Source organism: Apus apus, chromosome 4 (genome assembly GCF_020740795.1).
Source record: "Apus apus isolate bApuApu2 chromosome 4, bApuApu2.pri.cur, whole genome shotgun sequence".
Classification (NCBI taxonomy): domain Eukaryota; kingdom Metazoa; phylum Chordata; class Aves; order Apodiformes; family Apodidae; genus Apus; species Apus apus.
In genome coordinates, this window is record NC_067285.1 from 88,120,963 (window position 1) to 88,146,506 (window position 25,544).

The 25,544-nt window shown below is 41.8% G+C and overlaps 2 protein-coding genes across 6 annotated transcripts in view; one reads left to right on the forward strand and one right to left on the reverse strand.

The window, feature by feature from the left end:
* Window positions 1–1,890: 1,890 nt before the first annotated feature.
* Window positions 1,891–14,492, reverse strand: LOC127383628 (OCIA domain-containing protein 1-like). The gene is made up of 8 exons (XM_051616825.1): window positions 14,397–14,492; window positions 13,497–13,581; window positions 12,189–12,242; window positions 11,670–11,717; window positions 8,238–8,367; window positions 5,836–6,041; window positions 4,332–4,481; window positions 1,891–2,319 (listed from the first exon to the last, which is right to left on the reverse strand). Exons 1-8 carry the CDS (start codon window positions 14,445–14,447, stop codon window positions 2,282–2,284), a joined length of 762 nt encoding a protein of 253 aa, XP_051472785.1. The 5' UTR covers window positions 14,448–14,492; the 3' UTR covers window positions 1,891–2,281.
* A 5,470-nt stretch (window positions 14,493–19,962) lies between these two features.
* FRYL (FRY like transcription coactivator) overlaps window positions 19,963–25,544 on the forward strand; it is a 162,932-nt gene continuing 157,350 nt past the window's right edge. For 4 of the 5 annotated variants that reach the window (XM_051617266.1, XM_051617268.1, XM_051617269.1 and 1 more), the window contains exon 1: window positions 19,963–20,053. The gene's annotated coding sequence lies outside the window, so the exon portion shown is untranslated. Of the gene's footprint in view, window positions 20,054–22,150; window positions 22,171–25,544 lie in introns of those variants that run through there. The other variant, XM_051617267.1, reaches the window with a different exon arrangement.

Here is a 25,544-nt window from a genome sequence, read left to right on the forward strand (position 1 = left end):
GAAATAGGCATTACCTTTTCAGCACTGAAGTGGCACAGGGTGAAACACACTGTCTGTTCTGCACTACCTGGTCCCCAGTCAGTATTCTGTCAGGAAGATGAACACACAAATAACTAGAAGGCCACTATAAGGCAAAGCAGGTACAGTAGGATGCACAGAGTGATTGGTACTGGCAGTGCTGGCCCAAGTGTGCAGTGCAGCAAACACCTGGGGATTGAGAACCAGAGAATGGCCACAAACGGGAGTCTGATGCCTTCAACCCTACACAGGATTCCAGGGTATTCTTAAACACTGCATTACACAGGTGTAAGTTTACTGGCAATACAGCAATTTTCACAGTGCATGTCGAGAAATAGAGGGAGTCTCACTTTTCTGTGGAGTGTCCACACTGCAGAGGTATTTACATTAATTCCTATAGTCAAGTCCTGCGATGATCATTCCCTTACACAAATGAACAACTTGCAGTATAAGCATGCATTAAGATTCCTGAAGGGGGAAAAAGAAAGTTATTATATCCTTATATTCTTTTACTTGAGAAAATCCAGTATTATCCCAAACTTCCAAAAATTATCTAAAAAAAAGGAATATTTTTATTGGCAAGCTTATTGTTCAACAGTTTCCGTCCCCTAGCTGTTGCTATTTCCTCAATGCCGTAAGTCTGCTCCTACACTTTCTCACTTGGGGGACTTCCATGCATCCAAAATTTTCATTCATAAGAAAAAGTATTTCTCCTTTTTAGAGATGGAAAACCACCACCACAGGAATCTGCTTCAGTTTTAGAATTTAAATCTTCAGCCTCCTGCTACACACGTAACTCACAACTAAGAAACTTTGTGAGTATTTTCATGGTAAAGCTTTGGAGCTGCACACTGGAAAACACAGCAATGTAATTGTGGCAGATATTGTGTATTTTCAGACTTCTCTCATCACGGCCACAAGAAGCATTCTCTGTAAGTTACATTTTTGATACAACTTCAAGGTTATCTGATTCGTACATTCCTTTTTTTAGAAATTCAGCTTTTCTAAAAAGTATTGGCTCTTTAACCATTCTTATCTTCCCCCCACTTTTTTCCTCCCCATTTCAGCTGATTGCTCTGTACCCCCCCAAAATACTCTTCTCATTCACACTGCTCTGCTGCTAGTCCACTAAATCAATAAGGTCTTTGAGAATTTTAATTTTGGTAGGTAAGTTATTTTTCATCTCCAACAAGGATATCAGGAATTCTTTTACACTATCAACTTCATCATCAGTTTTGCTCACCTGTAGGCAAAACCCAAAATAAACACAATGCTGTGAGATGAAACAGCACAGATAAGAATTTGAAAATCCCTAATGGAAGATAACATTTTGATGAAGGCAGAGCGGGCAATGCAAACATTAGGAAATACTTTTCAGTGGTATTGCCAATGTAGCTCTTTTCTTGTAAGTAATAATAATAATGCAATATTCCATTGATCCAGATATTTTCTCCATAAACATGGGATTTTTGTCATGACATGCACAACCTGAGAAATAAGGCTAAATATACAAAACCTAGTATTAACAGCCAAGGTACCATTCAGACTTTTACCAAAGTTTGTCAGGCTTAACCTTCTGCACTTATATATAGCTATTTTTAATATCTGCAGTTTCATTAGATAATTTTCTTCTGAAATGACTGTCATAAGAGACCTGGCGTGAACAAGTCAAAATATGTGTCTAAAGATACAGTTGGCACCATGAAAAGTTTTGTAAAACACTTAAATATGCTTATGTATGTGTTTGGCTAGGTTCTTCAGCCCTTTTTGACCCCTGAATAGTTCACAGTATTATTGCAAACCTTACTGACCAAGCATGACAACAATTTGATGTTTCCAGCATATCCCTTTCAGACAAAACAGAGTGAGAGCTTAGTTCTACAGGTAACTTTAATGCAAGTCTTGAAAATTTGAGAAGATTCTGATGTTTTTCCCTTCCCAATACACATGATTGCATTTATTTACATATATTTTTACCTTCTGCAATACATTTGCATTAGTTATTGCCAGTTACCCTTTTCGTTCTTAAACAGCACAAATGGTTCAGTCATGACACCTCACCATAGCCTTGCTTACCATTTATGGAAATTTAAAGGAATTAAGCCTAAATTTTTTTCTTTTTTTTTTTTTTTAATCTTCTGGCAAGTCAGGATTTTCTCCTCATTCATTAATAGCTGTGTCTTGCAACAGGTGCCAATACTCATGACTAATCTAGATGAACTTAGCTGACAGGAGAGAATTTCTTCAGTTCTTCATTTGGCTCTTACTCATCCCAGGTATCTCCATATTTGTTTACTTTAACTAAAGAAAAGAAGAAAAAGTAGTCACATATGACTTAATTTAACTGCAAAAGTTTATCTTACACAGTTCTGAAAAGTATGGTGAAATGTGTTATCTTTTAAAGTGGTGAGTGGGAAGAGTATCAGTCACAGCACAGGAAACATCTAATTAAAGCTACATTTGAATAAGTGGGGAGAAGATTTTGTGAATCATTATTCTTTAATGAACCACTATTCAGTCAAGAGGCCTACTGTGCTAATTCCTGCTCTACAGAATTTGTAATTACTTTGAAACAAATGTAACATGAATTAAACAATGACAATTGGAGGAAACAGGCAAGGAATGTTACGATAAATAATGTGGCTACATAATCTAGCTACGTGCACAATTGGATGGATAGAGGATACTTAAAAACATGTATAAAGACAAACAAATGAAAATCAGTAATCCCTACTAGGAAACTACCCAGCCATTATTATTTGGAAGCTTCCTTTAGTACAGGAGTGAGTCAGAGAGGGAAAAAACAAACAGGGTACTGGTCTTAATGGATTTATTCAGAAGTACATCGTGCATAACTGAGCAACAACCAGAAAGTGAGAAGATGCTCTCTTGAAAGTGAGCTGCAAAGTAGTCTGTAACTGACTGCCATCACTGTCAGGGTAAAGGATGGATCTATATGATCCAGTAGGAATGCTGACACTAGTCAGGCACCCCCTGCTCCAAAATCTACTTGCCAATTACTAAGCCCACTGTTTATTAATACCTATTTGCAACAGAACCAGTGGAATAGAGTAGAATGTTTGGTTGTTGCTTCAGTGAGAGGTTAGCAAACTAAGCATCACACACTGACAAATCTCTTTCAAGCTGACTGATACTGCAGTGAGGCACAATGAGAACCTCTCTCAAAGTACAACTTGATTTCCATTTCTATTAACCATGGCAGCCAAGCAGGCTGTCCTCATCCCTTGCAAAATGGTCCTGTCCTGATCATGATGCAGATGCACGTATTTGTATGGTGACAATGAATGGGGAAGGCAGCATCAGGTGGAAGTTAGGGACTGCTTAAAAACAGATATAAACATGGTTTGTTTTCCCTTATGTCCTTGCAACAGAGGGCAGAGGGCAGAAACCATTTCAAAACCATGTAGATCTGTCCAAAGGCACATAATCTGGAGAAAGTAATTTGCAAGTATGAAATAGACGGACACTCTTTAGCAACGCTGTTCCAAGGGTTACCATTACTGCTTCAGAGCTTTCTGCATTAATACACTTATTACCACCTGTTATATCTGATAGGAGACCGTAGCTATACCTGCAAATCTTGGTACAGCGTGATTGTCAAAACTGGACACTGCACACAGACCCAAACAATTCAAGCTGACTTGCTCAGCACTGTGTTAAGACCTTCCCCTTGCTAGTAATTTTCACAGATGTCACAACAAATACAAAAGTTCTAAAGCAAGCAATGATTGTTTCTGTTTCTCCTTTTCAAAAATTGATTAGTCAAAAAGTTGGCTGAATGGCATCTTACTCTTCAGGAGGCTGCATTCTTATTTTGCCGTGCACAGTTTTGTTTTTCACTGTGAAAACAAACCTCAATATTGCTGCCAAATACAGTTTCCTTCCTTTGAGTTTTAATGTAGAAAAAGGACCTCTACAAACAATGCCTCTATAGAAATCCTCCAACTCCACCTGAAACAATTCACAAAAATGAGTACCTCCCCTTCATAACCATCAACCATGCACTCTATTTTGAGACAACAATGCTATCTAAAATATACACCCCCTTCCACAGCTCAAACTCTTCAGTATAGCTCTAAGCTCAGAGAAGTCTTTGTTGAAAGAGGCTGCTCGATGTATTTAATAAACTAAAAGTTATGAGATTTTCAGTCAGGCATTATGTACCACATCACATGAGATACCTGAAGATACTGTAAAAATAAATTACTTAAAGGGTTAACTGAATTAGGCCATTTTAAATGTTACTCCAAATATTTGAATTTGCTGCATATTTCTGTACATCAGCGTATTACCTTCCTTAACTGGTTTTTCCTGTGAAAACTTGCTTGGACTTTCTGCCTTTGGTGGCAGCATTACTTCATACGTCTCCCTGTGTTTATTCCTTAATTCCTCATATGTGATGCCTTTTTTTTTACGGCTTTCTTCTGGAATTGGAGCAGGATCTGAAAACAAAACAAACAGCAAAATACTAGAAATGGCATCACAAACAAAAACTTGGCTACAACCTATTCTAGAATGCCAGTTAACTACAACTCAATCCCAAATGAAAAGGAGTATGACAGCTGCAATTCTAAATGCAACTGAGAATGTATGTGGTCTTCAATTAATCCGTTCCTTTTATCCTTTTCATTTTTCTCAAACTGCTTTGGAAGATTGGTGGTTAACTCCTTTTCTTCATCTTACCCAATGGAAATCCTAACAACCATGTGTTGTTGATGGGTAAAATTAGTTCTGGTTACCTTATGTAAAATTTATGATAAGCATAGATTTAATGTATTTGTGATTTCTGAAGAGAAACCTAAGTGAAGCTCAAGGGTTTGCTTTCAGCCTTTAAATTCTGCTTTCAAAGAATTAGGGCTACATCCATCGTATGTCATCTGATAAACATTTTACCCTTTTATCTACATTTATAATGCAGAATCTTGGTTTTACTAGCTATTGCATTTGATGCCCAATTACAATTTCCTCAACACATTTACATCTGATACTTTTATATACCTAAACTGAGCTGCATGAAGGGGCTTTCTTATTAAAGAAAATCTTTCCCATAAAGAAGTAAAAAAATCCAAACTAATTCAAAGTACAAAACTTCGCATTTGACTGTAACTTCCTCCTTTGTGTGCCAGAGAGACCTGAACGCAGACTCATGTGTTTCCCCTGCAATAGCTGAGAACAGAGTTCTTTCTGGAAGGAGGAGAACAGCTGCACAGAACAGGACTTGAAAAACATTTTAGCTCTCCATGAGAAAATCAGCTGTTGCCGGACAGAACACAATATGCATTCAGTTCTCAGAAGATTTAAATGTTTGTCACATTATGAAAAGAAGTTTAGTGTCACTGAATTGTAGCAGTATACCACTGCTGGTGAAAATTAAATAACCTCAGGAAGACTAGCAGACAAATGGTAGAGACTACAGTTTATTTAGTGCAGTGAAAGGATGGCATATTCACCTTAATTTTAATTAAAAAAACCCTTCAAGTCAGGTTGAATTTTTTGCAGGTTTAGTTTCACAACAGATTAAACTTTTAAAGTTAATTTATGATCTTTACTAGCAATTAGAGCTACAAAATCTGAAAAAAAAATGTATTTAGTTTACAGTTGAAATACAAAATAATACATAGATTTACTATTTGTCTAAAAACAATTCTGGTAACTTCTAGATGTTTCATTCAAAACCACTATGTTGTATCATGGATATTTGCATGGGATGAAAATACATAGTTTAGTAAGAGAAATATCTAAGGGAAAGGCAAGAGTCATTGTACTACAAACTGCTAATATTAAGGCAAAACACACCTTGAGCAGTGTAATCAGTAATTCCTGTAGGTGAAGATTCATTCAGGGAAGCACTGAATGGAACAGGCTCATAACTGGACAGGCCTCTATCTGTTGAACTATAATCATCTGAGTAGCTAGAAGTAAGTGGGAACCCAGCTCTTGGAGAAGATTCAGTAAATGACTGAGAAGGCATGTCTGAAAATTCAGATTTCCGACTGGAACGGCTGGAACATAACACAATTAAATATTAAATACAGAAATGCTAATGTTAAAAATAGAGCTGTAAGAGTAACAATATGTGCTGCTCAAGAAAATACTCTTTCATTTTACATGCTTTAGTTTCCAACATGAATTATTGTCTTAAAAAAAATGTGTGAGGTGTTTGTTGTTGTTGTTTTTTTACATTGCAAGGATCTATTTAGTCCCTTTTCCAACATTCTTCCCTTCCTCACAGGAACTTATCTCATACCTGAGAATGTCCAGAACAGAAGACAAAAGAGACAAAGTATTTTGCATTTTACAAGAAAAAAAATACAATCCCTTCTCTCAGGGAGTCTTCAGACAGAAAAAACACATCAGACACAAATAGCACAGGGTGTGCCCATGTACCTAGTGGCAGCACGAACTATAGTTGTTTTTAAAAGCCTTTTAGGAAGAATTTGCAATTTAACACCCTTTGTCATCAGAAGCTGCTGTAATTGATCAGTACTGAACAGCAGAAGAAACCGAGAACTACGAGCTATCTTGGGGAATTAAATTATGAAGGTGTATTGAGTTGCTGAATTCAGCAGAAAGATCAACTAATTTTCTCATAAGATCATACAAAAAATATTCTGGAAACTGATGCCTGATATTCTAAAAGCATTTGCTACATACTCAAGATGATCCCACAAACGACTACAGAACATGTCTCCTTGTCAAGAATCCCACCACTCGGTGTCACTAGAATGTCTCTAGAGTATTTATTAACTTTTACTTTAAATTTCTGCTTAGTTGTACTTTTAGTTTCATATGAAAAAGATTTTCAATTAGTCTTTGTTTTATTTTCACAATAAACATACAGAGCTAGGCCATTTTATTGCCTCGATTATATTTTTAAAGTATGTGCAAACACAGCTTTATGAACAATCTCATCTTTTAGCTCCCTATCTATTTTTAACTGCGAATCAGAATTATCAAAACACATTAATTAGTAGATATACAATGACCATGCAAATGTAATTATTTGAGCTGCTGGCTTAAAAGAGTAGCATGTATGGACAACAATGCAGTTTGAATGAATTAAAATTAATCACTTAACCAAGAAGGAAAAAACCCAAATGTATCACTTAGGAAGTAAAATTTTAAGGATATTCAATTTTACAAATATTAGTTATTTACAGAACGGGTCACTGAAGGCTGAAGTGACTTATTGGTGCAACAGATGACGGCATTTAAACAGGCTCTCACCTGGAGTAAACACAATTAACAATCACGACAACTTTTTACTAGAAACTGGAGGTTAGTGAAGGGACAAGCGCAGCTAAAATCCCGCTGAATTTATACAGCAATGTATAAAGTGGTAATTCCTAAAATAATGTTTGATGTCATAAAAATGTAAACATTTCAAAATAAAGGTAAAACTTGCAGACAAAACTGTCATAAATCTGAATCTATATAGTAATTAAGAATTTAATCAAGTCCTTTATAAACAATTAACAAATCTTAGCACATACACAGAAGGACAACTACTCACTATACAAACACTATTCTCCCAGTTTTTAATCAAGGGCTTAAGTGAGATATTCTGAAAGTAGTTTGCAATTAAAAACCACTTGATGTAGAAAACATTTGGGAACAAAACAGGAAATAGTTTTAAGAACCTGATGAGTTTCTCAGATGTACAGCATAATGCTGTTACAGATGTAAAGAATTTAAACAAACAGCAATAAGTTTCACCACCATGCTTCTTCCTGCACTGATATTGTTTACTGAGCCCTTTCCTTTGATAAACACTGAAATAATTTCCACCCTCTTCCTACTTCAATCAAACTAAACTATGAGAAAAAATTACGGAACACAACACTATTTTATTTCAGATAACTCAGTTTACTTATAAAATAAGGAGGCAACTTCTGCTATCACACTACTGTAAGTAAATTCCATGGGAAAACAACATCTTCATTTACAAGGAAAGTATTAGTTTATTTTTCTACTTCTCAAAGTAACCAGCTGCATGCAAAGAGCTCAAAACGTGTTTTATAGCTGGCCAACTGATACAGACACAGCTTCCTGAAAGTGGTAATTTGAGGTAATACAGGAAGGAGGGAAGGTGAAACTCTGAAGGTCTTTGAAAGCTGCAAACATAGTCTTGAACTGTTAGTGTTTAAAACGTCCTATTCAAGATAAATTTTAAATTTATAAGAGAATTAAATTCTTACTGTTGTGAACTATGTCTCTGAGCTTGTCGTAGAACATCTCCTATTGGGGAATCCTGCAGTTTCTTAAATTTCTCGCTACAGATTGGCAAGTAGGATATCTTTCCAGCCAGGTATCCACACATTCCAGCAACTTTTTAAAAGAAAAAAAAAGACAGTTTTATATGCTGTATCATAACATTCAACATAGTTAAAAAAAAATATTAAAATAAATTACATGGTATCCAGGATAAAATAAAAAATCCAGTTTAGATCTAAACCAAAAAACTGAAGTAATCATCTCTGCTTCTTTTGCAGACAAAGGGTACTAAATGCATCAGATTATTTCAGCTAGTACTTGATGAATGAAAGGTGATGAATAAAAAGGAAAATAACTGCCATCAGTTTTTCCCAAGATCCAGAAATAACAATTAACTATCAAAGATAATTAAACAGTCAGGAATAAACAAAGGTAGTATATTCTGCTAATTTAATCCATCAGAACAGTCAGATCTTGAAAAGTAGTATGAGAAGTCTAAATAAATTTAGAATTAGGCTCAGAATCTTCTGAAGAGGATTCTATTATATAGTTGCTGGAGGGCAAACAACAAAACTAGCTGAACCATCACTATCTCTAGGCAAATGCTTTCAATTTAGTGCATGAGCTATTTTCATGTGCTAGACAGGACATAGGAATAAATTCTCACAATAGCTCTTTCTGAGCTGAAAACTTATGATTTCCATCAATTGGCTCCTTCAGGTTTTATGTGTGGCTGAAACAGAGTATAAAGGAACATGAAGGATTCAATGGTAAATAGTAGAAGACTTGTTGTTGACTTTGCAGGAGAAAAGGACTAGATCCTTCTTTCATACACAATGAGTATTTTCTAAATACAAAGACTAAAGACTTGTGATCATCTTTAAGTCAGGAAAGAGTTAAATACCAGGAATACTAATCCTCTGAGGTCCTCACACTGTAGAATACATTGCCTAAGAATCAATATAAAAGGGGACTTTATCCTACCCTGCTATACTGGTACTGAAATTGTGATTCCTGTTCTATTGTCTGTATTTTCAAGATGGAGAATAAAAAAATACCTGACTCAGCTATGTTAGTTAGATATAAAAGATCAATTATTGTAATCAGGCATAGATACTCTTCAGAAAAATAATCTAACAACCGCAAGTGACACACACCATTATCAAAGCCAGAGTATTGCAATCAATAGATGCAGAAGCAGTATGATCAGACTGGTGACACCAGAAATGCAAGAACTGTCTCGAACTGTCTTACTGTTGTTTAACATCAGCTAGCTATGAGCTAGCAGCAGTGCCTGGCATTGCATATGGTCTTTCAGGACTCATGGAGGGACAAAACCTAGCCAAAACACAATTATACTGCTTCCTTTGATTAGATTTCACTGCAAGAGGAATGTGTTGTTAAATTATGAGACAGAACTTGGGTCTGTAAACTATGTCCCTGGCAACAGTTTTCAGGAAGATCCTGTCAATATTAGGCATATCTGACCTAAACAGGGATGAGGATGAAATGAAAACTGCTTAACTCAGGCCTTTTACACTCCATTTATATCACAGAAAAATCCCCATATTTAAAATGCACATAAATCACACAAAGTTACCTACTGGAAAACAACCAAACTGTACCCATTATAGAAATTCTTCTAGTATTATATGAAAGTCTACATGCCTACCAAGGTACATTGAACAGGAGAAGCCAGAAGTGTCTTGGCTTATAACCAAACACCAAGAATAGTTGGTCTGGTCCAGCTGCTCCTTATTTCTTTGATTGTAAAACTCAGTTCTATTAAACGGGAGGAACGTAGACCTGAACTAGAAATGTGTAGGAAATATCAGGGAAATGGCAATTCAGTTATTTACTAGAAATGTCTCTGTTATAACATTGTTTGGCATTCAAAGAAAGCAAGTAGAATTTAACATAAACAAATGGCAGTCCTAGTCATTCATTTATCTGCTTAAACAACACTTCCTTCACCACAAACCACGGGTTTTACCCTCTTCCCACTGAAGTAAACTGTAAGAGTAACTGGCTGCATCTGGGCAGATTGGCAAGATGGCAACTTCCTGTTTTACTGTCATGTATGACATTTAAAAGGTTAATTTATTAATTTATTTTTTATTATACTTAATCCAAAATCATTCACATGAAATTGCTGTTTTCCTACAATTGTACATACATAATGTCCAGGAAAAAAAGGCACTAAAATAGCATGAATGGGACAAGCGAGACACATGAATAAAGACCTTCAAATTAGGAAGGGAGGGGTGGGTGTACTCTGACAAAGTAATTGAAAGTTGTACAGTATCTATTTACAACGTTTTTTTATCTTAAATTCTTATGTTACACTTCCCAAGCATATTTAGAATCTTACAGTTTTATGGTAAGCCTATAGATGTAACTTGTCCAAAACATGCTGCACAAATTCAAAGACAGTGAATAAATGAAATTAACCTCCTGACACTGAAGAGGTTCTTGCAGTACAAGATGTTGTAGTAAGAAACATAGCTAAAAAGTGGCTGACTGACAGAATTATCTGCAACAGGGTGAACTCATGCATTGGGTATATCAGATAACTTAGTCCTATCTTCAGGCACAATTGCACCAACACAAGCATTGACTGTGATTCTAGAAGTGCCGGATTCTTCACTTGGGACAGGATAATAATAGAATCATAGAATGGTTTGGGTTGGAAGAGACCTTAAAGATCATCTAGTTCCAACCCCCTTGTATGGGCACAGACATCTCCCACTAGACCAGGTTGCTCCAAGCCCCATCCAACCTGGCTTGAACACTTCCAGAGAGGGGCCATCTACCACCTCCCGGGGCAACCTATTCCAGTGTCTCACCACCCTCACACTGAAGAACTCCTTCCTAATGTCTAACCTAAATCTTCCCTCTTCCAGTTTAAAGCAATTACCCCTCAACCTATCACTACCCTCTTTCCTGTAGCCTCCTCAGGTACTGGAAGGCTGCTGTAAGGTCTACCTGGAGCCTTCTCTCCTCCAGGCTGAACAGTCCCAGCCCTCTCAGCTTGGACACAAAGAAATGGAATGAAGTTGCATCAGGGGAAGTTTAGATTGGACATTAGGAAAAGGTTCTTCACTGGGAATGTGATCAGTCACTGGATTGGGCTCCCCAGGAAAGTGGTTACAGCACCAAGCCTGTCAAGAGTTCAAGGAGTGTGTGGACAGTGCTTATTCACATAGTTTAGTTTTAGGTAGCCCTGTGAAGAAGCACAGTGTTAGACGTGACAATCCTTATGGGTCCCTTCCAATTGAGATATTTTATTATTTTATAATTGCAGAGTGGAGTCAGAGTGAATCATCCAGCTAGTCTCATGGGAATTACATCTGCATAACAGACTCCAGAACCTAAGGCTTGAATATAAGCAGAATGAATATGTAGCTTTTACTTACATGCCACTTTTGTAAAAGAGCCAAATCTTGAGGTATCTCTTAGAACACCTAAAAAGGAGAAACAAATTATTAAGTAGTAAGTTGTTATGAATTAAGCTGAAAAACACCTACTGTAGTTACATTTGTAGGCCAGTTTGTAGTTATGTTTGTAGGAAGCAGGTTACACTTCTACACTAAACACTGTAGAAACTTCAGGAAAACCTAACATCTGAATTCCCCATAAAATTATAAAGATCTAAAAATTACCTTTAATCCTATCACACAGTACAACCATACAGCATAGAATATTGTTTCATAGTGACTTGATACTGCATTTGTCAAACAAAACAAAATAAATGTGAATTTTATTTTAAAGTTTTGCTCTTTCTTTAGTTTTAGTAAGTCATGTAGCTGAAGAGTCTGAAATTCATTTAACTACAAGTAGATCAGACATTATGTTATTATAGTAACTTTATCAACAGCAAAAATATATTTAACCTGAGTAAACCCTAAGTAACCCGAAGAATGTTTATACTTTACCTTTCCTAATTAAGAAGCTGGTACCAAGCATGCTCACTGCAGCCAAAGGAAAAGCTGTGAAGAAAAGTTGCTTAAAATATGATTTTCAGTATTTTCAACCACATTTAACAAAATCGGAGTTGCTAGGCCTCACTAAGCTCATCTGTGTAAGAATATAAGTATATACAAAATAAACAAACTGTTTGTAAGTTACGAAACATTCCCAATCCCAGTTTCTAAGACTTACTACAAATTATGCAGTACTGGTTAATAAGTCATTCTGCCTTCATTAGACTTCACGCTTCCTAAAATACAAAAGCCAATGCCAGATGGGATAAAGCTTTAAGGACAAGATTCCAGGTCTAGCTACAGCTGCTGCAGCATTAAGATGCAGAACTTTAAAACCAGAGAAGCATACACAGTTCTTCAGGACAGGAAGGAAAGTTAGATAAAGACCAATTCCTCTAAAATTTTTTTATAACCTAAAATCTTGATTTTGTTTTAACATAAGAGCTTTGGAAAAAGCCTAAGTCTTATTGAGACATAAGCTATATTGATTAAAATTAGGTAACCTGCTCATTCACCAGCAATTAAAGACCAGAGCAGCTCTTTCTGTAGCTTATGGATCAAACTATACAACTCAGGGGCAGGAATGCAGAGATGATAAACATGGAACAGCATTACTGCCTATTGCAACCACTTAACAATTCACGTTGATTTTTACCACACTGAAAGAACTGAGGAGGAATTCAAAGATGGCAAAAACCAAAAGGAATGTTTATTTCAAGCAATGATAAATATGATGTTGGAAAGATTAAGTTTGAAACTATTTGTAAAGACCACCACACCTCCACAATACACAGTGACACTGAAATAATGAACATGACAAGCCACTAAAGTTAATTAAAGATTTATATGTGCCATAATGAAATTACACATTAAGCCAGTCCAAAAATGTACACTAAAAAAAGGCTCAGTGACTTTAACTTCACCAAGGGCAGAAATTTTTGCAACAGCACTAGATGTTTACAGTGTTCTGATGCACACAATCTGCTAACTAAGCCCATACTTGAAGATAAATTATATTTTTTTTTAGAATTTGGACAGCACAATATTAAAATATACTTTGCAAAGTAACAGTTTATTCCTTCACAAACTCTGATGGGCCTAAACTAGAGAAGGATTCCAACCAGCATTTCATAGTAATTTTGACTGGATGCAACTCTTCAGAAAAGGTACCCGGGTCTTCTTTCCTTAAGTCTTCAGATAAAAGCAAAAACTAAAGGGTGGAAGAAAAGCAACCCAAATTTACTAGCAAACCAAACTTACCTCTATACCGGGCACTCTCCTCAGCACATTCCTTGAGGAGTCGTCTTTCCTCCTCTGTCGGCACATAAGGTTTAGCTACTTCCCTCTTTAATTTGGGAATTAATTAGAAAAGAATGAGCAAAAGACAGGTTTGATGGGCTTTCTCAATTGAAAACTTTGTCTGGCCTTCACACCTTGTAGTGCTGTACTTTCACACAGCTATACTTAAGGAACTGGTGCCTTTAGTCTAGAAACGCGACTTGAAATATACCATTAAAAAAATCCAGTGCTTCCACAAAACACGAGAGCAGAAAATATTTAGTGCACGCTCAACCCCCAACTCAGTCAATTCTTTTTTTGTTTGTTTTTTTCCAGAAAAGTCTGCTTTGGCCCTTGCAACCACCCTTCCAAACTGATTAGTTCTGACAGCTCATTAGATCCCTTCAAAAAACATCTGCCAGGGCTTCAGCTGCACAGGCCGTGTTTCCCGTTTACACGCCTGTACTTAGAGGCCAAACGCTGGCCACCTGTTCTGCCAGCAGGTGAGGAGCTGCCACCAGCGGTGCGGGACCCTCTCCTGTACAGGCGCAGAGCCGCACGGCCGGGACCCCACCGGCCGCCACCCGAGAGCGGGCCGGGCAAGAGGCGGTACCGCCGGGACCGGGAAGAACGCCTCGTGCCGGGACCCCCTCCCCCAAGGGCCGCCGAAAGGCCTGAAGGGCACGGCCCCTCGCGGCCCAGGCCGCTCCAGGCAGGGGCGGGCCCAGGGCTGACAGGACTCCCCTCCCGCCCCGCGGAGGGCGTGCGCAGGCCCCGCTCCCGCCGCCTCCCCCTCCGCGCAAACCCTCCCGCGCCCCACCGGGCTCCCGCTCGGCTCTGGCCGTTCCCCACAGGCAAGGCTGTCGAACGAGCAACAGATACCTCGGCCGGGTGACCGACCTCCCCGCCGCCGGGCCCGGGCCCGGCCTGCATGGCGGGGCGGGGAGGGCAGCGCAACGACGCGACCCGGAAGCCAACCCCGCCCGCTCGCGGGCCGCCCCGTGCGCAGGCGTCAGGGGCTCCCGGGGCGCCGGGCCCCGCCCGCCCGGGCCGCTGTGGGGCTCCTGCTGCGGGGCTCGTCTGGGCCGCGGGCGCCTCTTGGAGCCCCGACCCGCGCTCCGCGGAGCCGGTGGGCAGGCCCTGCCGCGGGGCAGGCCCTGCGGGACGCGGGTGAATTCGGGGCTGCGGCCAAAGGCCGCGTGTTTGCTCGGGGGAGCAGCGAGGGGTGTTTCCTCGCTAGGAAGGTCGGGTGGCGGCCGTGGAGGGACCTAGAGTTGGCGGCCGAGGCTCGGAGCAGTCACTGAAGTCGGGGACGTTTCCTTCCTGTGCTTTATCTGGCTTCCTGCCTGCTTCAGGAGTGCCACCCCAAGGCATTTCGGAGCGGGCACCGCTGTGAGCTGGAGAGCCCCTTGGAAGGTAATCCTTAGAGGCTGGTTCTGCCTTGCGCAGCGTCAGTTCGTGCGTGGGTACTGTTAGAACTGCCTCGCTGTTTTGGATAAACAGCAACGAAAAGCTTTTCTCTGTTGCTACCTACCTTTAACCGTAGGTGTGTTACCAGTAGGTATGTTAACTGGCTGCTAAAGATACATGACCGGAATTGCCTAAAAGGAAAGGATGCCTGTCACCTAAGAGAAGTTTATTTGAATTAGGACCCAGCAAGGAACTGGTGGACAACTGTCTGAGTTTGAAAGTGGTAGAGGTTTGGTGGTTAGTGTTGTATTGAAGTGGGAGATCAGGAGTCTCTGTGCCTGCCTCCACCTAGTGCTGTTGAAATCGCAGCATTAGTGGATGCTTGCAGTTTATCAGGAGAGGCTGAGGAGAAAATAAAAATATGTTTTTGATAATGCAATATATGCTGTGGCATTTTCTTGTAAATATTCAGTACTGTGGCTTGAATTCACCATATCCTGATCTGCCTCTACTTGCCTGGAATGCACCACTCCCTTTCAGCCTTTCCTGGAGCAAGCCATTGTCACTTCACCCTGAAATTCAAATGAAGAGGCTTAAATTGCTGCTGTCTGATGGCTATACAAAAAAAAACAAACATCCCAGAGAGGGATGGTAGATGGAAGGTATCTGAAAGAAGTAAGGAATATGGATGCAAAATGTCTGAAATTAGTAGAGAATGCAACTATTAAACAAATACTGTGAGCATGTGAAGGACCTAAGGACAAATGGACTACAGTGTGTGTGTAAAGTAACAGGTTTGGCTCCTGGAGTGGTAAGCTGCACCAAGAAAGCTGTAGAGGAGTTTCTGAGTATTGGATTCTTGAAATAAGCTGGGAGTATGGAACCAGAAATTATGTACTGTGGGGTTCTTAATTCATAGCCTTCATCATACAATAAAGAAGTTTCTAATTTCCACGAGATGTCTCCACCCAGTTATGTAGATTACTTCCAACTTTCATGTCTGCCAAACACCTGTGCCTGCCCTAATGAAGCACTCTCCAATACATGAACACCAATTATGCACGTTATTAATGGGAAAGTAAAAGGGTTTGGCCTCATCGGCTTCTAATAGTTTTATTTATGGGACTGTAGCACAATTATTAAGGCAATTTATTTCATGCTGTTTACCACTTGTCTTTCGGCATGTTCTGTGCAGAGAGTTCAATGGTTTGTTAATCCTTGCACTTCTGTAAGGGAGGACATGTTTCTGGACTGTACCTACTCCAAATATGGAGGTTCGGTGGGGAGGAAATGCCTATCAGTCTCCTTCACTGGAGAAAATGACTCTGAGTTGTTTTGTAAAATTAGTAGTTAATTATTCACTTCACTATCCTCAAGTCCCTTAGACTTCCAACAGGGAAAAAAGATTTAAAATACTGCAGCAGACTGGTGAGTTTAATGTCCTTTCAAAAATCTTGCCCAATACAGCCTGCTTGTGAGATACTTGGAGGTAGTTTGAAGTTTCACCTGGTTACATCTATTTTTTGGCTTAGAACTGCAGTTGTAGGGCCGCATTCAGCATAGATGGTAGAGCATATCCACATCATTTGCACTGTTCTGTCCTCAAGCCTTTTTCTGAAGTTCACCAATAGAAAGAAATCTTAACACGGACACCCATTTTGATGCTTGGTCTGCTTCTACCACGTAGACTCATGCCATCTTTCTTGCTACTTTTGAGAACTTGAGTTTAAAGCCAGTGATGGTATGGCCAAGTCCTTCTGATGCATGAGGATAAGATTTTAACCTAGACTTTTAACACTTTTCTATAAATCTAGCATATTGAGTACTGAGTTTAAAAATCTGTGCACTGGAGTAGTCCTTTGGAGATGACAAGATAACTTTATTTCTTGGGAAGTTTCTTGGGAAGTTTCGAGCTGTTTGCTTTCGTGACGTGCACAATGGCAGTTTGTTTCAGAAACTCTCTTCCTCAATTGCTGTTTTGTTTGTGTGTTTTTAAACATGTACAAAATAAAATACTACAAGATTTGTAAGGAGGAGTAGCATCGGTGATGTATATTTGTACTGCTTCAGGAGTAAAAAAAAATAATTTTTAGATGTGTTACAACTCATTTATGGCTCTCAACTTTCTATTTGTTATGACTTACTATCATCCAAGAGTGAGGAACATGTTTGAGATTCAAAATACTGTAATACACAAACTTGATACTTAACCTTCATAAATTTGAAACAGTTTCTTTTGAAGGAGGTGCCTCTAAGAAGAAAAATGAAAAACTTCAGAAAAATAAGATTATCTTAAGAGTGAGCTGATTACTTATGCAACAAGTTGGTAGGTGTGAAAATCAGATGGTTTCTAATGGCAGTACTTTGCAAAACAAAGTCACTGGTGAATATTCAGAATTCCTGAAGCTGGAGCTCAAGAATTAATAGTGCCAGCTGTGTATAGACTGTCAAGTAGTTTAAAAGCTTATCTTTGGAGTAAATTCTTCATGCCCTCGGATGCTTAGTGACAGGCTTTACACAGATCAACTGCAAAACAAAGAGTTGGCTTAAGTTTAGTTTTACAATATTGCCTAAGACACAACTGAAACAAGTAGACATCTGAAAGAATTACACTGATCTGGTAAGCAAAGTAGCCAAAACAAGTACTGGAAGGTTATGTGCTCGAGTACATAGCTCGAATGGTGATGTTGGGGTTTTTTTTTTGCTGTTGTTATTTTTTGCTTGGCGCTGTGGACAATAGAGTAAAACAGCTGAGAGCTGCTGATTCTTCAGTGGCTGCCAAGAGTTAACAGGACTGTATTTGGAAAAATCACTCTCTCTCTAATGAAGAAATAACAGTGCTTCATACCAAGAACAGAGCATTGTTGTAACTACTACAACTGGTGGCAAACAAAGAATCAGTTATTTGCCTGAAGCATTATGGCACATCAGCAAGAACCAAGAGTGGGTGTCTTTGTGGAGCTGATACTCAAAGCCTCAATTAGTAAGGACTACCCACATTGATAATAATTACTAATAATAACAACTGGTACTGTAATGTACTTTGAAAAGTACTTTACTTGTTATTTAATCCTTAGGGCTATTTTGTAAAGCAGGCAGCTAACAGGAGAATCTGGGTTCTGAAAGTGGCATGATTGTGCATCCTGTCAAGTTCATGTGCTCGGGGTTAAATAGCAATGGTCTGATTTCCATTGGCAGTGAGGTTCAGCTGTTCCTGTTCCAGTTACATGGATCTATATGCATTTATCAGGAAAACTGGGCCGAGCTCCTAACTCAGGATAACTTCAGAAGCAAAGTGAGACAATCAATTGTCTGAAATAATGCGTAACACTGGTAGCACTGAATCCAGTTTTTCTTGTTAGATGTTCTATTACCCAGCATTTAACCTGTGGTACAGTTTTTGAAACAGAATAAAAAATACTCCGTTCACAAAATTCCTAAATCTGCAGGAAAGAGTTAACCTGAAATACTCAGCTACCAGAATATATATATATTTTTTTCCTCTCCTGCTTTCTCGTTCCTACTGGTTTGTGCAGATGGATGTACATTATCTGTCTCAAGGGTGAGATGAGTAGTTGGGCATGAAGGGACTTTTTACTCCATATAAACCAGAATCGTATAAAGAGTGTAACAGAACTTGGAGCTTCTTTTAACAGAGATTGGCAACTGTTGTACTGGTGCATTTGTTGTTTGTAAAAAGCAAACTTTTTACTCAGTTCTTGTTTTGTTGGATATGCTTATTATAGTACAGTACTTGCAAGACAGGCTAATATTGAAAGTTGGTGACTTCAGTATTCTTTCTAGTGCTGTTTTGCAGATTTGGTGTTACCATGCTTAACATGTATTTTTTTTTTTAATTTTCTTTTTTTTTCTTTCAAGCCTGGAAGTTTTGAGGCACTTCAACAGAAAATATAGTTACTTGATAACAATTTAAAATGTTGGTACTGTTTGTGTTTTTATAACCATCGGCTCCCAGATCTTTGCATTCTTTAGAAAGACATCGTTCCATTCGGCCTCCAGACCTGTTGTGTCAGTGAAATCCTGGCCAAGTCCCAGCATCAGATGAACTTTCTGAAGATGTTGCTGTGAATTAATCTCGTTACCGTGCCTTTTCATCTGTTTCACTCGCATTACCATAGACCTTCCAGATCGGTGCCTGTGATGGTGGAAGTACGTGAGCTCAGAGCCACGTTCCAGTGGCAAACGCAGCCGAAGCGTTTTCCCTGCGGGACCTCCCCCGCGGCCCGGCTCGGCCCCGCCGCTCTCCTCAGAGCTCGGCGGCGGCTGCCGCTGCTGCGGGGGAAGCCCAGCGGCTCGCGTGGGTAGAAAACTCCAATACTTTCTGGCCAAAAGACGGCAGCCAAGCATTCGTCAAGCTGGCCCAGACACAAGTATGTGCCCTTATTCGCCTGGGGGAAGGGCGTCGCTTTCCGGCCGTTCCCGCGGAGGCGAGGCGGGCCCTGCGGGGTGAGAGCCGCGGGGCACCGGCACCGCGCCGGGCCTCAGCGCGTCCTGAGCGAGGAGCCGACCTCCCTGAGCCTGCCGCGGCCGCACAGCCGCCTGCCCGGGGGCCCTTGCGCTCCCGCCCGGTGAGCGGCTCCCGGGGCCGCCCGCCCCGCTCCCGCCGCGCGGCGCTGGGGGCTGCTCCCGCGCCGCCGGGGCGCGCGCGAGGGGCGGGGCTGGGGCGCGCTCCCCCGGAGGGGCTGGCCGGGACCGGTGGGACTGACTTCCGCCTGGGCCTATGGCAGCCGCAGGAAGCTAGAGGGTGCCGCCAATCAGAGGCTCGGCTGCCCTCTCGCGGCCTTGTGATTGGCCGAGGCGTCAGGCGGGGGCGGGGCCGGGAAGGCGGGCTGGAGACTCGGGAGCCAATGGGGAGGGGCCGGGGGGCGGCCCCGCGTGAGTGCCGCGCGCCTGGCCAGTCAGCGTCGGTTCCTGGTGGCGGCGCGTGCCAATGGGGCGGCGGAGGGGGCGGGAGGGGCGAGCGGGGCCCTAGAGCTACCGGGGGAGGCGGCGTCGGGCTGCGGGGGGGGCGATGCCGGCGGCGCCAGGCGCTCACCTGCTCCCACCAGCGTCCGTCTGAACGGCGCCCCGGGCTGCGGCGGGAGGCAGCGCTTCCACCGGCGGGATAGGTGAGGCGGCGGAGCCGCGACCCGGTCGCGGCGGGCAGGGGGGTCGGGGCGCGCCCGCTCCGACGGAAGCGGAGCGCGCGGGCGGGGGTTGTTGCGGTCCCCGCCGCGGGCTCGGCCCCAGCCCGCACCGCTTTGTTCGCGGCGGGGACGGGAAGAAGGGCAGCGTGCGCCGGGCGGCCCTGGCGCCGCCGGCTGCGGGGCGGGGAGGGGCCGGCGGCGTCAGCAGGCGCTGGGTGCTCCCCGCCGCTCGCCCACCGGGCCCGCGCCCCGGGTCCCCTGCTCCGGGAAACGGCGGCTGTCCCGGCCCGCTCGGTCTCCTTCCGCCCCTTCCCCTCCTGCCCCGGCCCCGCCCGCGCGGCGGGTGCGCGCGCTCCCCTCCCGGCGCGGCCGGGGCCCTCCGGAGCCCCCGGGGTGGGCGCGGCGCTCGCACAGCCCCGCGGGCCGAGCGGAAAGCAGGAGCCGCCGCCACCGGGCTCCTCCCGCACCCGTCTAACTGGCTCCGGTCGCGCCCCGCGGCCGCGCAGCCGGGCGGCTGCTGGCCCGTGGGGCTCGGTGGCCGCCGAGGCAGCCAGCCCCGCGGGGGATGGCGTGGCCTGGAGCGCGCCAGGCCGCCCGGGAATGGCGGGACGGAGCTGGGAGCGAGGGTGGCACGGAGCCGGGCTTTGTTCCCGGCCCCGCCCCGCCGCTGCCGCCGCCGGGGGGTGCCGGTGGCTGTGCGGGCGCCGCGGAGCTCCGGCGAGCAGCGCGCGTCCCGGCTGCGGGGGGAAGCGGCGGCAGTGGCGCTCCCGCCTGCCCCTCCGTCCCCGGGCCCGCTGGGCACCCTCGCTCGCCTCCGCAGGGAACTCGCTGTAAAATCCTGAGCCTCGGAGTAGGGTCCGTGCGGGTGCTCCCTTCGCTAAGGGAGTCACTTCAGGGTGTTGCTGGGACCGGGCTCGGTCCCAACAGCACCTTAAAGATTCCTGTGAATGCCTCACGTAGGCGTTACCAATGTGACTGTAAATATTATATGGCCGTAATTAGTTTCCCCCTCCCTTCCAGTTTCATATATATATTTCCACTGTTCCGATTATGTGATAGTTCTTGTTGACTGTAACGACACGCAACTGCTCAGTAGACAGTTCAGTTTGTGTCTTAGCCAGAAGTCAGTGGTCTGGCAATCAGGATAGCTGCAGGTAAAACTTCCTAAGAAATCAGAAGGAAAACATTATAAAAAACAACACCACAACCGAACAAACACCAAACCCAAAATATTTTGGTGGTTGCTCATACTAAAAGAGTTGCATAAGCAGCCTGCTAGTACGGTTTTGAGGAATAGTAAGACAGTCTGGAGATGAGGTAGTGAGAATGTAACCTGGGCGTCCTTCATAATTACAAATCTGAAAAGTGCCTTAGGGAAGAGATCTGCTAAAGCAGAGAGCAAGTTGTTCTTAACTGATACGGGCACTGCTCATCTCCCAAGCTCAGGCGTGAGGAAGACTTAGATGGTAAGCCAGCTTTGTGTGCATGCAGATCAAAAAGAGAAAGGTCTGTTTATAAGTGATAAAGGTAGTAGAGGAGGACACTCTCGTGGGCAGGAACGAGCAATATAGAGCATGTAGAGTGCTGTGATAAAAAAGTGATTTGCTGATTGTTAGTTGAGCAAAGAATGAAATTAACTGTAGTTACTTAAGAAGTGTTTCCTCCATGAGTTGTTTCCTTAATAGGGTGTTTCAGTTGCTTTGCTTCTATATTTTTACTGTCACACTGAGGACCTGCCCCAAATACTTCAGAATCTCTGTGGAAGATGATTGAGTGAGCACTGGGAAACCACACACTGATCCTTATCTTGTGATACTGTCGCAGAAAGGAAACAAACCCCTCCATAAAAATTGTGTTGCAGGTTTAGTAAGTCAGCTGTTTTAAGTAGAGAGTGACATTCTCTGTCAAAAGCTTCCTTTATCTGCGGTTTGTAGAGGCCCCTAGTTAGTGGTACTTGATGAAGGTTGTTGTCAGTAGACAACTGACTTCCCTGTGTGAATTGCTGCAGTGAATGTCTCCTTATTTATATTCCAAAATGGATTTGGTTAAAGCCTGTGCTGACTTCTCTCTGGAAATGGTTTCCTTGGAGCCCAGCAGTGGTATGTTGCCTTGCGTTGTTGTAGAAAACTGTTGCTGAGCTTCACTTCAAAAGAAAAGTTGTTTAATTCTCCTGTGGGGTTAGTTAAGGTAAAATTGAAGTATTTAACTTTTTTCTGTTTTCCTGACCTAGGTGAACCAAAGCACAGTGATGGCTTCTTCTCATGTAATGGCATAACCTTTGAGGAGGGAAGTTGGAGGGTTGTAGGGCTGTAAGTCCTACAGTAGAACTCTTCCATTTTTCATGTTTTGTATTAACACTTTCCAGTGTCATCGTGCTAGGCCTCAACAGCTCAAGAGTGATTTTCTTTTTTTCACTGTTTGTTTTCTTAATTTTAGGGGATAAAATTAATTGGTATGCTAAAAGTTTTTGCTAATACAATTGAGAACATGCTGTCTGTATTTACTTTTTATAAGAACTTAAGAAGATTATGATTACTCTCCCAGTGGCTATGCATCAAGGAAAACAACTTGGTAAACAGTGTGCTCTTTAACAAGAGTTGTTTATTTTGTATCTAGTTTTGTATTTCAGACAGTTTTTCCTTGGTCATCTTGTCTAGTGATGGCTACTTCATTATTGCACAAAGAACTAAATTGCAATCTTTTTTTCTCTGAGTTCCTTAAGAGGCATGTAAGCAAACTTTACACTTCAGTGGACTCGTGTAATACAGAACATGGATATATAATATGGTCACTCTGGCTCAGAGAGTCATAAGTTTTAGCAATTTTTGTCTGTATTTAAGCCTTAGTTTAACAAGCAGTTGGTGTCATGTGCGAATAATGTGAGAGGATGGTATTCTACACACACGTGAGTTATGTGAGTAACTTTGAGAAAAATGAGGGTAATAGTTCAGAGTTTGTGACCCTGTAACTGTAATTACTGGCCTGTGTTGCCTTACTGGTAGGAAATGCAATGTAACTTATGCATCGGCGGGAAGGACAGCTGGCCTGGTGCACAGCCTAGCTGTGCTTCACCGCTCTGTGCCACTTCTGCATGCTCACACCCAGACAGCTCTGAACCTTTATGACTTGTATCTGTAATAGTGCTTTCAGGAACGACTATGGGGTGGAGGAGAAGTGTTGCAGTATTAGAAGGTTTTAGGATTCAGCCTTATTCTTGACCGGTCTCACTTGAAATGAACTCCAGTAATAGATATTAGCCAAACTGACACAGCTAGGCTTGTTTCTGCTTTTCTTTCTTGATTAAAACAGCAGTTTTTCCTTCTAGTATTTAGCTCACTGACCCTTGGTATTTGACAGTTAATTCTTGAAATATCTGTGTACTGCCATATAGCTCTGTCTCTTGTAAGACTTGTGTTGTCCTTCTTTCCCTCCCCTCCCCCAAATCTATTGTAATTCCTAATTCCCTCTGACATGAACACCTCCCAGGAAGAATGACAGAATACAATTGCAGATAGCAAGTGTCCAATACCATCACTGGAAGATACCGGAAAGCAACAAATCCCCCTAAGCTAGTTGGACAACAGTTGTCTGCTCTTGACGTGGCTTCAGTTTTGAGGGACTTCTGTGTTTATCTCTTACTTTTCCTAGTGCTTTATGTTTGCATGCAGAAATGGAAGAGGAACAAATAGGGTGTTTTTTTATTAAATACTCTTCTAAATTTGAGTTTGATGTTTTCTGAAATGTCTCAATATTTGATCTGATACAATGGCCTAGTGTCTAGAAGCTGTTGCTGTAAGCTTAGGGGTTTTATTGGTTTGTTCTTTACACGGGTATTCTTGCCCTTGACAATATGAGCAATGTGAGTTGTTCTTTGCAGTTAGTGAGGATAGACAAAGCTGTTCTGCGTGGAGTGTTTGCACAGAAATCCTCATGGGAGCACCTTTCTTCCACCATTCCAGCCACTACTTTGGCAGGTGGTCTGTACAAGTGCAAGTTAACTGTACATTTTCAGTACTGCGGCTGGGTTAGTTTAAAATAACTGGCTTTTCAGCAGAGTTTGTACCAGGAGACTTGGGACTATTGACATGCATGCTTTAGTGGTGCTGCTGGTTGCTCTGGGCTTAGTGTGGTGACCTATTCTGTCTTTCTTCTTGTTTTCCAGAAAATGGGTGAAAACTCCTGAAGTGGAGCAGGATTGATATTTTTTTTTTTTGTCTGCTTATTTTTTTGTTTTAACTGAAGTTACATGAGACAATTATGATAACAAAGCCAACATAAGCTTTGAGTGTTTTGTCATCTAACTATTGGAAGACTGCTTCAAAACTAAATAACTGATACTTGGGAGTACTTGTAGTTTTCTGGTTGTGTTAATAGCAGTTTATGTCAGTGGTAGTTGCCAACAATGTTTTTCAACTTAAATAGCAATTCTTCTTTTGTAATGTTTGTCACTTATCTTCAGTATATTTCTAGAGAGTAACAGTGAGTAATTTTACTAAACCAGATAAACTAGACTCACTCATGTTTGGTTGAGATGTTTCCTGTTCACCTAATCATCCAGAAGTCCCATTGTTGCCTTCTTTCATATGTGAATTAGTCTTTTTAGCATGCATTGACCACACTTGTATGAAATATTCCAGAGAAGGTTCAAGTGGGACTTTATAGAGACCTTTTGATCCTCTAGTGGAAATATCTTGCCAGTAAACCTTAGGATCCTGTTTTCTTTCCTCAGTCCTCTAAAAATGTATCTGCTTTGTCTTTGTTGCCGTTGTAAGCTGAAACTTATAACAAAGATTATGTCTGCTGAAGTAGGTTATGTTAATGGGAAGAAGAGCTATAGGTTAAACACAGCACTGGTAAGTGTGACTATTGCCAACAGTTCTTGGCAGTTCAGGTCATGGTGGGAGTGATGTTAGCCGTACTTGTGCAGAAAGGATTCAAGGAGATCAAAGATACCGCCTAGCAATGTATGAATAAGCAAGGGAGAAGAGTGGAAAGGAAAACCAGGTACCATTTTTAGAAACAAAAATGTGCTGAAAATCTCCTTGTAAGAAGAATCTACAGTATTCAACCCCATTTGTTTAGCCTTTCACAGAAGACTTAACTGCTGTTGATCTTTCACTATTTGTTTTTTTTAGACAACAGTTTGGGTTTTTCCAGCCTTGTGCACTTAACCTTATTTGTTTGGAATAACCTAATATTATGTTTGATGTGTTTATAAAATAAGAACTGAGGAGAGTGGTGAAAGCTACAAATACAGATTGTTATATTTGGTCCAATAGATAAGGCTCTAGTAATTTAGTATTTGAGACTTCTAAAAGAGAACAAAAGAAACAGTGAGGGAATGGCTATCCCATAAGGCTTGGGAATGTTATGATAAAACAAGGTCTTGGGAATTCACATTGGAAGCGTTTGAATTTGGGATTGCAAAGATTGACTTTTTCTCCAGTGTTGTTGCCAAGTTTGGCAAAATGAA